This window comes from Artemia sp. Qi Xiang Cuo, unplaced genomic scaffold (assembly GCF_049724085.1).
Source record: "Artemia sp. Qi Xiang Cuo unplaced genomic scaffold, ASM4972408v1 HiC_scaffold_22, whole genome shotgun sequence".
NCBI classification, from domain to species: Eukaryota; Metazoa; Arthropoda; class Branchiopoda; order Anostraca; family Artemiidae; genus Artemia; species Artemia sp. Qi Xiang Cuo.
Window position 1 is genome coordinate 5,897,284 of NW_028297431.1, and position 14,096 is coordinate 5,911,379.

At 34.5% G+C, this 14,096-nt stretch overlaps 1 protein-coding gene across 1 annotated transcript; it reads right to left on the reverse strand.

Moving 5' to 3' along the window:
* Window positions 1–776: 776 nt before the first annotated feature.
* Window positions 777–12,966, reverse strand: LOC148939091 (N-lysine methyltransferase KMT5A-like). Its single transcript, XM_089107305.1, has 2 exons — window positions 12,789–12,966; window positions 777–1,288 (listed from the first exon to the last, which is right to left on the reverse strand). The coding sequence occupies exons 1-2, from the start codon at window positions 12,964–12,966 to the stop codon at window positions 777–779; spliced, it is 690 nt and encodes a 229-aa protein (XP_088963431.1).
* Between the last annotated feature and the right edge of the window lie 1,130 nt (window positions 12,967–14,096).

Here is a 14,096-nt window from a genome sequence, read left to right on the forward strand (position 1 = left end):
ATGATTGCTGAAGCAATTTTATGACTTTAGTGCTTTTTTGTTTCGATAGCCGAATTTTTGGCTGTAAAATACCCTTATCTATCTATCAAATAATCAATCTATATGCTTATTAGCAGTGAGGCCTTCTGGATGATAGGTTAAAAACAGAAGTAAACAGGCGGTAGGCTCATAAACTTATTTTGGGATCGGAAAAAGTTCCTTTTTTCCCTCCACCTAAAATGACCTCTCACGCCCCCCCCCACCAAAAAAAATAGCAAAAGAAAATAACTATCCAGGACAGTTTCACCTCGATAGTGGTTGGATAAAACAAGGGTGACTTACCAGAACTGTGACAACTCTGACTAAAATTCGCCCGCACCGTTTACAAAAACACCTTGAAAATTATTACCTATTTCCCTCTTTTGCATACAAGTCGAGTCGACAATTTCCGTCATGTGTCAACAAAAAAATCTTGACCATCTCTTAGCTCTATGATTTTCTACCTTAGTTCTGCTCTATGATGAATAGATGGATCAAAGACCATGTACCAACAAATAAAAAGAATATAACTTTCATGCAATCCTGGAAAAAGGCTTATGCCAGCTTTGCCTTTTACTCAGACTATTTGTCTTGTCTTTTTTCTCAAATTACCCATAGCTTGATGTCAGCAAATTTATTTTAATTCAAAAATCACCTTGTGAGCAACTTATAAATGCATTATACCAAATAATTACTCAGAAGAAAAAGATATAAACGACACTTCTAGTTCTAAAATTCAAATATAAAAGAAATGTTGGCTAGAAAGCAAGCCAAGGATGATTTTCCAGAGCTTCTTTACTCCTATCTCCATAATCATACGAAATTTCTTCTCCAACTTCAATGTCCCTTTTACTGAAGAATATCAATCTTGGCTCTCTTTTAATCTCGACGATTCGTGTTTCCAAATTACCCCTCCGTGAATGATTCACTAAACGACCAAGACGAGGACTATCAGCTGTTGCATCTATGCAATAGGGAACATTTTTGTATTTGAAGTAATACATAAAGCTCCCAACGTTCCGATCCTGGCTATAAGTAGCCTCTCGTCTGTTTGCTTCTTCTATGTCTATCAAGTCACCAGCGTATTCCAAAACAAATTCACCCTTCTTAAAACATCGGGTTGCCACAACACCTCGACCTTTTTCAGGAAACAGCTCAACTTTAAAGCAATCTTCTGTGCCCGACAGCACTGCTTGTTCCAAATTAAACTTTTCAAGTTCTATGATTACCTTTTTTGGCTTTCTTGTGCTTCGACGTAATGGGTCACTACCTAAAAGATAAGTAAATAATATAAATCAAAATAATATAACAATAATTAAATAATTCAAGTTAAAAATACAAAAATTGTAATAAAACTAATAAATTGAAAATAGTTTGATGGTTATGTGATTTGATGGTTATCCGCGTTTTTTTAATTCGGTGAATTTACTCGTGCTCCTAGCTTTTGATGATTAACTTCAACGTTAAAGAAATCGATATTTTTGGAATCAGCATAACCAAACAATTATTTTTTTTTATTTTTTTTAATGCGCCTTGTAATGCACTATTTAAGGCGTCTGTCACCACCCCCTCCTGCCTGAACATTGCCCGAGTACCTCCAGCTTCTTCATAACGGTAGATCTGGAAAGAGCTAGTTACCAAAAACCGTTTGATATTTATTTTCTTCATTTTTTTTATCAACCAAAAAAAATAAAATTATTTTCTACGCTTAGCGAAACCTAAAAGAGGCAAACTAGCCTACAATAAGATTATGTATCCTGCTAATATGTTACATTTGCTTTGTTGTATATGTCTTGTGTTATTGGTGCCAAAACTAAGATATGAACTATGAATAAAACTCTTCTCAACGAGTAAATTGTTAGTTATTTTCAAGAATAGTTGGAGACAAATGAGTGTTGCAATCTTTTCTAAACAGTTTCTTGCCAGCTTAGGGTTCTGCTTCTGAAAAATGAGTTTGACGCTAAAATCAAGAAAAACCACATAGGCCTATCATTCGCAAGGGCGTATCCAGGATTTTTTTTTTGGGGGGGAGGGGAGGGGGGTACAAGAAAACTTCAAAAATGAATTTATAACATCTTTGGGACGTTTTTACGAGTAAGACAAAATTTTCGGGGAGGGGGTTGGTCAAACCCGGCAACTCCTCCCACTTGGATACAGTTCTGCTCATTCATAAAATTTGTTGTTTTTTTTTGTCGACAAGCGTGACCTTGAGGGGACGCTGGCATAAAATATCCAATATCGCCTATGCTTGGCTCCTTATGAAGTAAACCAGTTTTTACGGCACAAAGGTGATTTTGTCTTTTCGAAAATGATTTGAAATTAAAAAAAAATATATATACCTCTGAAGTGCCTGCGGTCAACCTCTCTTTACCACATTGTTTGAGGTCTGTAGGCCTACTTCTACATCTGTATATTTTTTAAAAGAAATGTTCAGATTCTGGCGGTCAGGTACGAATATAAATGAAATCTTTCATGTTACAACAAAAGTTTTGTTTTATAATAAGAAAGCTATCATCTCGCAAAAAGCTAGTCAACAATGCGCTACATACTTAACCGACGGGGAAATCAACCTAGAGATTATTGACTTTAAAAGAAGCATAAGAGAGAAAAAACGAGTTTAATTTAAATAAAGTAGTGGAAGAAGCTTAATTCAGTTTAAACCCGTCTTTTCTCTCATTATTTTTTTTTGTAAATGGAAAAACAGTGTGAAATTATAGAAATTATTTTCTTTTGTAATATTTTTCAATCGCCCTAAAGATTGCTAGCTAACCCGAATCAACTATACTGTGCAAGCATCCTTGAAGGAAAAAAACTAGTAATTTGACTAGAAAACAAGCCTTTCAGATTTACAGCTAAACCTGAAAAAAATGCCAGTTGCCAAAAACTCTTCAGCCGTTATTTCTTTCTTTGTTCAACATCATTTCAAAATATTGTCAGAAAGCCGTCGGCTCAATACATCGCAGTAAAATCTCCATATACCGTAGTGTAAAAAAGAATGAATTACATTGGTTGGCTTTGGTCCGCCCTATATTTTGCTTTTGACCAATAAAACACGCCAATCGAAACATATAGCAAATGATAAGAGTTGCAAAAAGTGCTACCATACCGGAATAACTTGGATGGAGCCGATTAAATTGACTCTTAACGTAAACTTAAAGTGATTGGAAGGCAACTAACACCTTTCAAGCCCAGAATTTATCCAAACGCATCCAATTAAAACTTGAGATAGCCGTTTTGTTCAAAGCAGTTGAAAGCTCCAGAAACTATGTCTTTGAGGATTACACTCTCACACAGCCCTCAGGGTAAGGGTTGTAAGTTATGCCCTGGGAGCATATAAGGTCTTTATTGAAAGTTTGGTCGTAGAAAGCTGAAAAAGGTTCAAAGGGCCAGTGCCGTCTTTAATAGTATAAAGTGATATGAGGACAACAAACCCCCCTTTCATGCCCCTCTTTTCCTCAAACACATCCAATTAAAATCACTAGATAGCCATTTAGTTCAACGTAGTTAAAAGTCTGGGAAATTACGTCTTTGTGGATAATAACTCCCTCAGAGTCCTCAGGGTTAGGGTTGTAAGTTATGCCTCGGGGGCATATAAGGTTTTTATAGATAGTGATATTGTAGAAACTTCAAAAAGGGCTTATTTGATTGGAAACGTAAACAATGGGCAAATTTTATAACTTGAGACATCTCCCCAGGGGCTTTGGGGGGGGGGGATCATGTTATCGCCAAAGGTAGGATTATTTGACCTTTCAAAAAATAATAGCGACTTAAAAGTTTTAATCGGACAACTTTAGAGAAAAAGGAGCATAGGAGAAGCTAGCCACCCTCCAATTGTTTTGGTTACTTTAAACAGAAAATAAAAATTTATATTTCGTAAAAATGAACCCTCCCACAATATTCTTGAGCCATTGGTTTGATAGAGTCACCCCTGGAACCAAAGCTGGTATTTGTGGTCTTACTTCTGACCACAAATACAAAGTTCCACATTTTACAGATAGGAGCTCAAAACCTCTACAGTATGGTTTAATTTCCATTAAGATTTCTTGACTTTTAGGGGTTATTTAAAAAATTTTTGGAAAATAAAGCAAATTTTCTCCGGATTGTAGACTTTGATTGGTAACACTAAACTTATTAAGTCTTACGGTATATTAAATAAAAAAAAAAAAATTTTTTAAACTGAAAGTAAGGAGCGACATTAAAACTTAAAACGAACAGAAATTATTCTGTATATGAAAGAGGCTGTCCCCTCCTCAACGCCTCGCTCTGTACGCTAAAGTTTTTTATTGTTTTAAAAAATGAAGTTGTGAGACAGAGTCAAACTTTAGCGTACAGAGCGAGGCGTTGAGGAGGGGACGGCCCCTTCCATATACGGAATAATTTCTGTTCGTTTTAAGTTTCCTTAAGTTTCCTTAATGTCGCTCCTTACTTTCAGTTTAAAAAACTTGTTTTTTTTATTTAATTTCTGATCGTTTTTTAGTTAATGCAGCTTTTATTTTGGCTCGCCGCCATTGAATAAGTAAACAAAATTTGCATAAAAATTTTACTTTTCTTTTGCTAAATGGCTGTCTCTAAATTTGGTTCTGACGTAATTTACAAATTAACTTACGTAACTAACTTCTATATTCGTATATTTTTCTTCTGGTAAAAAATACATAGTTGCAGTTTTTTGCAGATATGAGCTTGAAACCACTGTAATGGGTTTTCTGATACGTAAATCTGACAGTGTGATTTTCATTAAAATTCTTTCACTTGTAGGGGATGTTTCCCCCCTCCTTAAAAAATCAGGTAAATTTTCTCAGGCTCGTAGCATTTGATGAGTAATACTAAACTTAATAAAATTCATATATTTAGAATCAGCATTATAAGCCCATTCTTTTGATACATTTATTGACATCAAAGTTTCGTTTTTAAAAGTTTCGATAACTATTGAGCCGTATCGCTTGTTTTTTTATTGTTTTTTTTATTACGTATATGTTATTACGTATATGATGGGGTTGTCACCTTAGTCAATACCACGCTCTTTACGTTAAAAGTTAAAAAAAATTTTAATTCACAAACCCATGAATCACAAAGGCCGTTTAATTAGAATAGATAGTTCTTTTGAAAGCACTAAAAAAACTGTAGCGTAAAGAGCGAAGTATTGACTTGGGGGAGAACCCCCTCATATACGTAATAATTTCTGTTCATTTTAAGTTCTAATGTTGCTTCTTACTTTCAGTTGAAAGTACTTGTTTTGTTTTATTTAATTTCTGATCGTTTTTTAAATAATGCTTGGAAATCAGGCGCCCCCTTCATAGAAATGTCCCTTACCCCAAAGAAACATCCTCCACGGACAGATTCTCCCGAGTAACCCCCGCCGCCAGCCCCCGCCCCCCACCAGAAAAAAATTCTTCCTGAAAATGTCTGTATACTTCCCAATAACCAATACAATATGTAAGCAATGGGCAAAGTTCATAACTTGCAGCCCTTCCCCTGGGAACTGTGGGGGATTAAGTCATTTTAAAAGACATCTTTATTAGATTTTCGACTATGCTAAACACAATGGCTATCTCAAAATTTTAATTGGGTGACTTTGAGAAAAAAATGAGCGTGGGAGGGGGCCTAGTTGCCCTCCATTTTTTTGGTCACTTAAAAAAGGAATTAAAACTTTTAATTTCCGTTTCAATGAGCCCTCTTAAGATATTCTAGTGCCACTGTGTCAATACGATTACCCCTGGGGGAAAAAAACAAATAAACAGGCACCCGTGATCTTTCTTCTGGCAAAAAATGCAAAATTCCACATTTTTGTAGATAGGAGCTTGAAACCTCTGCAGTAGGGTTATCTGATACGCTGAATATGATGATGTGAATTTCATTAAGGTTCTATGGCTTTTAGCGGGTCTTTCCCCCTTTTTCCGAAAATCAGCCAAATTTTCTCAGGCGCGTAACTTTTGATGGGTATAATTAAACTTGATGAAAATTATATTTTTGAAATCAGAATCAAAATCTGATTCTTTTGATGTATCTATTGGTACCAATATTCCGTTTTCTAGAGTTTTGGTTACCATTGAGCCGGGTCGCTCCTTACTTAGGCTACAGTTAGTTAACACGAACAGTTTGATATATATTTAATCAGTGTAATAAACCATGTCTTTTGATTGATCTACTGATATAAAATTTCCATTCTTAGGATTTCGGTAACTATTGAGCCGCGTCGTTCCTTACTTACAGTTTGTTATTACAAACTGTTTGAAAGAAATTAATTGATTATAGGTAGCATTTTCTACAAGCATGGCTTTCTGCTAGCTTTATTTATGCATTTCCGTCTGTTCAGTTTGCATGAGTTGAATTTATAAGATGTTCGGTTTTAAATGTTTTTTTTTTCTTTCTTTCTTGCTTCTACAAGTTTCTTTTAGAAAGTAAAGTTGTTATTTTTCTTTTTCTTTCTGTCAGTAAAAATTTTCTTAAGAAAGTAGATGATAACCAGGGATATGGTTTTCCGGCTATAAGAAATTGAAAATCGTAAAAAAAATGATAATACTAACAATAAATTTAATTATATTTATTGCCCGACTGACTGACCGTATTTTAATCAGTACGAAAATGTGATTCAATCCTGCTTTCTATGACTCTAATGATAGACAGGTGGAGATGGCTAGGACACGTTCTCCAGATGAAGGATGACAGATTGCTAAAGATGGTCATTGTCGGCCAACCATCTAGGACCAAACGAAAAGTAGGTCGTCCCAGAATGTAGTGGGGGATGTCTTAAGGAAATATTTAAGGAAAGTGGGAACTTCTAAGGGTGGTGTAAAAAGGGGGATTTAAATAGATCAGGATAGAGGAGCCTACGTAGCTGTATCGCTCTCAGACGGCTTGGTGCTGCAGTCAGTTGTTTGTAGTAGCAGTAGTATGCTATTTTACTCTTAAATTTATATTTGTTAATTCAACTTTATTTTATTTGATACAATAGTCAAAAAACGCAGCGGCGCAACTATTTTTTCTTTCTGTTTTTTTTTTTCAGCGCCACAACAGCAGTCTACCTCAAAAGGATTGCCTCTTCAAACTAGACTAAAACCCTCTGGCCCTACCACTGCAAGTATTGGACCAATGGCAATGCAGACTCGAACTTTTGGTCAGGTAATACTGCAAGTGAGGTAAAAAAAAAAAAAAAAAAAAAAAAAAAGATATAGGACAATCCAATAAAATAAACCAAATTACAAATATATATTTAAAACCAAACCACAAAAAAAATATATTATACAAACTCAAAACCCCTCCAAACAAATGTTTCCAACCCAGGCTAGTGTCACCCCCCCCCCCAATAATAATAATAAAAATTAACAAAAATATATTTAAACATGAAAAATCAAGACATTATATAAAATTTCTTAAGATTCTTTTGAAAGTACCAAACGAGTGACATTCTTGAGCTGACTCAGGTAGGCTATTCCAAACGATATGACAAGCAGTTAATGGATTAAAGTCAGACCTCACCGATGGAGTAAATAAAATATTAATATTCCTTGAATTGCGAAGATGATGCGAGGACCTATCAGTGACGAAAGAAGGAGTAGTTTGAAGGGCTGTGGGAACATCACCATGAATTTGATGAAAAGTGAAAGACGCACACGAAAGAGTGTAGAGAGACTGCAAATCAATTCAAAAAAGAAGAGAAAGTTGACATCCATATTGTAGGGCAATAAGAGACGTAGGACTGAACTAAGCAATGGAACAGAATTTTTAGAACTGATCCAGGAAAAATGTTCTTCCAAAATCCCTATGCCTTCCCAAGGCCAGAACATAACTTGCTCTTTACGGAAAAAATTCAAATAAATTTGCATTGTCAGTTTAATATAAATATAGGCTACTGATGTTTGGTAATCAAAATGTTAACATTATTTGATTTATTAAAGTTATAAAAGTAAAAACTTATATATTTTCTCTTCATTGAAATGCAAATGGTCATATTGTCTTGCAAAAAGGCCCCCGAGAGGGGTCAGTTAACCTCCAATCTTTCAGGTCACTTAAAAAGGGCACAAAAAGTTTCGAGTCAAAACATCAAACATCAAAGGTTCATAATGAAACTAACACGATCAAATTTAGCATAGTAGAGAACTATATTGTAGAGGATTCAAGCTCGTATGTACAAAAATATGGAATTGTGCATTTTATTTTGCCGGAATAAAGATCACAGATACGTGTTCATTTGTTGTTGTTTTTTTCAGGGGTGATCGTATCGAATTAGTGACCGTCAAAGATTGGGAGAGAGCTTATTTAATGGGAAATCCAAAGTTCTACTCTCCTTTTAAACTGACGATATCGGAGGGCAGCTAGCCTCCCTACCCCGCTAATATCCAATCAAATGTTGAGAAGGCCACTTTTTTCGCATAGTCAAAAAATGAAATAACTATGTCTTAGAGGGCGACTTGACCCCCGCAGTCCCCGTGGGGAACGGCTGTAAACTATAAGACTATGCCAATTCATTACATATGATAGTGACTGTTGGGAAGTTAAATTTAAAAAGAAAAGAAATAACAAGGTATATGAGGCGGGCCACCCTCTACTCCATACCTCGCTCTTGACGCTAAATTTTTTAACTTTGGAAAGCTTATTACTCTAATTAAATGGCCTTTGTGATTCAGGAATCATTCTTAAATAACTGAAACAAAAAATCAAACTTAAGCTTAAAGACTGGGGTATTGAGGAGAGGGTGTTCCGCTCATATACATTATATTTTCTGTTCATTCCCCTTAAGTTATCGAGTCCCCTTAAGAGAAATTTATATGAATTGCAAATTAAAATTGAATGCACTTTATCACTACAGTCTCACCCCCCCCCCCATTCTGCAATGAATTTTAACTTGTGAGAAGTAAATTTTTGCTTCCTGGACTTCCACATTATTTAAAAAAAAAAAAAAAATTACATTAAAAAAAAAGCTTTTTCAACTGAAAGTAAGGAGCAAAATTCAAAATTAAAAGAAAAAGAAAATTTTACGTATATGAGGGGTGTTGCCCTCTCCCCAACACCTCACTTTTTCAGCTATTAAATAAAAAACAAGTTTTTAAAACTGAAAGTAAGAAGCGACATTAAAACTTTAAACGAACAGAAATTATTCTGTATATGAAAGGGGATGTCCCCTCCTCAACGCCTCACTCTTTACGCTAAAGTTTATTATTGTTTAAAAAAAAGTTGTGAGAAAGGGATTAACTTTAACGTAAAGAGTGAAGCGTTGATGAGGGAACAGCCCCTTTCATATACGGATAATTTCTGTTCGTTTTAAGTTTTAATGTTGCTCCTTACTTTCAGTTAAAAAAATATGTTTTTTATTTACTTTTCGAAGGTTTATTAATTAATACAGTTTTGATTTTGGCTCACACTACATGAATATTTAAAGCAAAATTTGCATATCCATTTTACTTTTGTTTGGTTAAATGGCTTTGTCGAGTTATTTAATTTTTTTGTGAACGTTTTTATTAGTAATAAATATACGTAACTTATGAATTAACTTACGTAACGAACTTCTATATTCATATATTTTTAATATGTTTATTAGGGGGTTTGCCCCCTTGTCAACACCTCGTTCTTTAGGCTAAAGTTTGAATTTTGTTTCAAACAGTTCGTGATAACGAATTGTAAGTACGGAGCGACCCGGCTCAATAGTAACCGAAACTCTCAAAAACAGGATTTTGATACCAATAGATGCATCAAAAGAATAAGATTTTAATTCTGATTTCAAATATATAAGATTCATCAATTTTAAACATACCCATCAAAAGTTACGTGCCTGAGAAAATTTGGCTGATTTTCGAAAAAAGGGGGAAAGACCCCCTAAAAGTTATAGAACCTTAATGAAAATCACACCATCATATACAGCGTATCATAGAACCCAACTGTAGAAGTTTCAAGCTCCTATCTCCAAAAATGTGGAATTTTTTTTTTGTCAGAAGAAAGATCACGGATGCGTGTTTATTTGTTTGTTTGTTTTTGTTTTTTTTTATTTCCCCAGAGATGATCGTATCGATCCAGTGGTCCTAGAATATCGTAGGAGGGCTCATTGGAACGGAAATTAAAAGTTCTAGTGCCCTTTTTAAGTGAAAAAAAATGGAGGGCAACTAAGACCCCTCCCACGCTCATTTTTTTACCAAAGTCACCATATCCAAATTTTGAGATAGCCATTTTGTTCAGCACGGTCGAAAATATGATAAAAATGTCTTTTAGGATGACTTGATAGCCCAAAGTCCCCAGAGGGAGGGCTGAACGTTATGAACTTTACTCAATGTTAACATATAGTATTGGTTATTGGGAAGTATACAGACTTTTTCAGAGGAGATTTTTTCTGGTAGGTGTGGGAAGGAGAGGGTCGGGGGCTATATGGATTGATCTTTAGATGATGGAAGTTTTCATGGGGGAAGGGACATTGCTATGAAGGGGGCGCCGGATTTCCCAGCCTTATTAAAGAAAAATATCAGGAATTAAATAAAAAAAAACAAGTTTTTCAACTGATCAACTGATTGTGATTAAGAGGTCATTTTTAAAGAACTGGAAAAAAAATTTGAACTATAGTTTAAAGAACAGGGTATTGACTAGGGGGCGAACCCCCCTAATATACGTGTTAAAAATTTATGAATATAGAAGTTCGTTACGTAAGTTAATTCTAAGTTACGTATATTTATTACTAATAAAAACGTTCGTAAATAAAATTAAACAAGTTTCTAGAAAGCCATTTAACCAAATAGAATATGCAAATTTTGTTTTAATTATTCATTTACTGTGAGCACAAATCAAAACCTGAATTAATTAAAAAAATTTAGAAAATTAAATAAAAAAAACAAGTTTTTTTAACTTAATGTATGGAACGACGTTAAAACTTAAAACGAACAGAAATTATTCCGTATATGAAGGGGCTGTCCCTCCTCAACGCCTTGCTCTTTACGCTAAAGTTTGACTTTCTCACAACTCTATTTTTTTAAACAATAAAAAAACTTTAGCGTAAAGAGCGAGGCGTTGAGGAGGGGACAGCCCCCTTCATATACGGAATAATTTCTGTTCGTTTTAAGTTTTAACGTCGTTCCTTACTTTCAGTTAAAAAAACTTGTTTTTTTTATTTAATCCAATTTCTTAAGATGACCTCTTAATCACAAAGGTCGTTAATTAGAATAAATAGCTCTTATGAAAGTACTAAATAAGCTTTGGCTTAAACAGCAAGGTATTGACTAGGGGGCAAACCTAATCATATACGTAATAATTTCTGTTTGTTTTAAGTTTTGATGCTGCTCCTTACTTTCAGCTGTAAAACATTTTTCTTTATTTAATTTCTGATCGTTTTTTAATAATGCTGAGAAATCCGGTGCCCCCTTAATGGCAATGTCCTTTGCCTAATGAAAACTTACTCCATGGAAAGATCCTTTGACAAAACGGCCGACCCCCCCCCCTCTACCACTACCAGAAAAAATCACCCCTTAAAACGTCTGTATACTTCCAAATAACCAATATTACATATAAACATTGGGTAAAATTCATAGCTTTCAGCTCTCCTCTGAGGAACTTCGAGGGATTAAGTCATCCTGAAAGACAAATTTATTATATTTTCAACCATGTTGAACAAAATGGCTATCTCAAAATTTTAATCGGCTGTCGTTAGCAATTTCCGTTCAAATAAGCCCTCTTATGATATTCTAGGACCACTGGCTCCATACGATCACCCCTGGGGAAAAAATAAATAAATAAAACACACATTTGTGATCTTTCTTCTGGCAAAAATATAAAATTCCACATTTTTGCAGATAAGAGCTTAAAACCTCTACAGTAGGGTTCTCTGATAAGCTGAATCTGATAGTGCGATTTTCATTAAGGTCCTATAATTTTTAATGGGCGTTTTCCACTTTTTTCCAAAATCAGGCAAATATTCTCTGCACTTAACTTTTAATGGGACTAAACTTGTTAAACTTAAATATTTGAAATCAGTATTAAAATCTGACTCTTCTGATGTATTAGTATAAAAATTCTGTTTTTTAGAGTTTCGGTTAATATTGAACCGGGTCTCTCCTTACAGTTTGTTACCACTAACTGTAATCCTATCCTTTAAGAACGACCCCCGAATTACCATAGTCATTTCATAAGAACGTCGAGAAGCTTTTTTAAATGTATTTAAAAACTTTAGTCAAGAGCAAAGGGTTGAAGAGAGGGTAACATCCCTCATATGAATATTGATTTATGTTCGTTTTAGGTTTTAATGTTGCTCCGTACTTTCAGTTGAGAAAAAAATGCACTTTTTTTTATTTAATTCAGTAAAGTATGAGTTTTTCAGATTTCTGCAAATATAGTTAAGTAACACGAGTCAGTTTATTTGAGCTGCTTACCGAAACATACTATTATGGATAATAATATCTTCGTTTAAAGTTTAAACTTGGTTGTTTATTTCCATCAGAATAAATTTAATTTTAAAAATAAATAGGAAACAAGATTTACCAGACATGTCAAGAATATATACTAGTCCAAAAATTCAAATCAAATGAAACACAACTGACTACAGTACTTCACCAATAAAGAGTTTCAGGGTGAAAATTTTTTTTTATAATTTAAAAAGGCGGTTTTTTTTTAAATCAATCGTAATTCGATCAAAGCAAATACAGTAAGACCCGCTTTCAATTACCCATAATTAAATGCACTGACCGGCTAATTTAACTATAATGAGCTACAAAATCCACAGGATGTTAGTATCAGCTAAGAGAAATATGTGTTAATTTTAGTCAGAATTAGACCCCGGCGCCGCGCCAATGAGGGAAGACCGATAGTGGCGGGGCCAAAAACAGTGCGTTGCCGCCACATCGCCAGTAAGATGCTGGTGACGCGCTGCCTGTAAGATGTTGGTGGCTTGCCACCGGCACGATAAATGTTGACCGCAAGCATGAATGTTTTCATCAGTATCTGTTTTGTCACCTTTAAGGTTAAACTCCCTAAATTCATAGTAATGTTAATTTTCCTATGCTATGAAAAGAGATCTAGCTCTCTGACCCGGCATGTCAGTAAAATAAATTTTTCCACAAGGGATCTTTGAAAAAGGATCTAAAATTTGGCTGTTTTGTTTTTTCTGATTTAATTCCCAGTAAATAGAAAAAAAAATCCGTAATCCAAACAATAAATTACGTATAATTTATGTACTTACCGCGCATGTTTTAGATTAAGCCATCCTAGTCATTCTTATGCGATTCTCTTAGCAGTCAAACTCAAATTAAAAATGTTTCTGACCCGTCTTAGCCTCGGCTTTGTTTTCATCCTGGGGGTTTAATGTGGGGTTTTTTATAACTGGATAAATAATGAAAAAATTTAATTTGTTTCAAAAATAGACATAAAATTAACGACTCGGATTAAAAAGCTGAAAAGCTTAGAATATACTAAATAAAAAAAGAGCAACAATTTGAAGTTAATTTCGACTTCTTCGCTTTTATACACGTCCTACAAGAGTCTAAATTGTGAAAACGTCAAAACAATCGTGGAGGAATAAATCTAATTTTCAAATGGGCTAATTAATTTTAAAAGTTTTTTTTTTATTTATGGTACTTTCAATTTTTTAAATTTTCCATTTTTTACGCTTCAGACCTTTTTCAAAAAAAGCTACCAAGTTTCATTTTTGAGGAAATTGTGGTTGTGAGAGGGGGGTTAGCTGCCCTCCAATTACTGACACCAAATAAAAAGGGCACTATCCAATTTAATTTCCAATCGAATAAGCCCTTTTTGAAGTTTCTACAACGAAGATTTCTATAAAACCTTATATACCCCCAAGGCATAACTGACAGCCCTTGCCTTGAGGGCTATGAGGGGGGGAGTTGTCATTCTTAAATACCTAATTTCTAAAACTTTCAACTACATAGAACAAAAAGGCTATCTCAAAATTTGATTGGATGGGTTTGAGGAAAAGGTGGACGTGAGAGGTTAGTTGCCCTCCAGTCACTTTCGACTATTTGAAAGAGTACTAGACCTTTGAATTTACAATCGAATGAGCCGTTTTTGAAGTTTCTACGACAAAGCTTTCAATGAAAACCTTATATGCCCCCAGGGCATAACTGATAACCGTTGCCCTGAAGACTGTAGGTGAA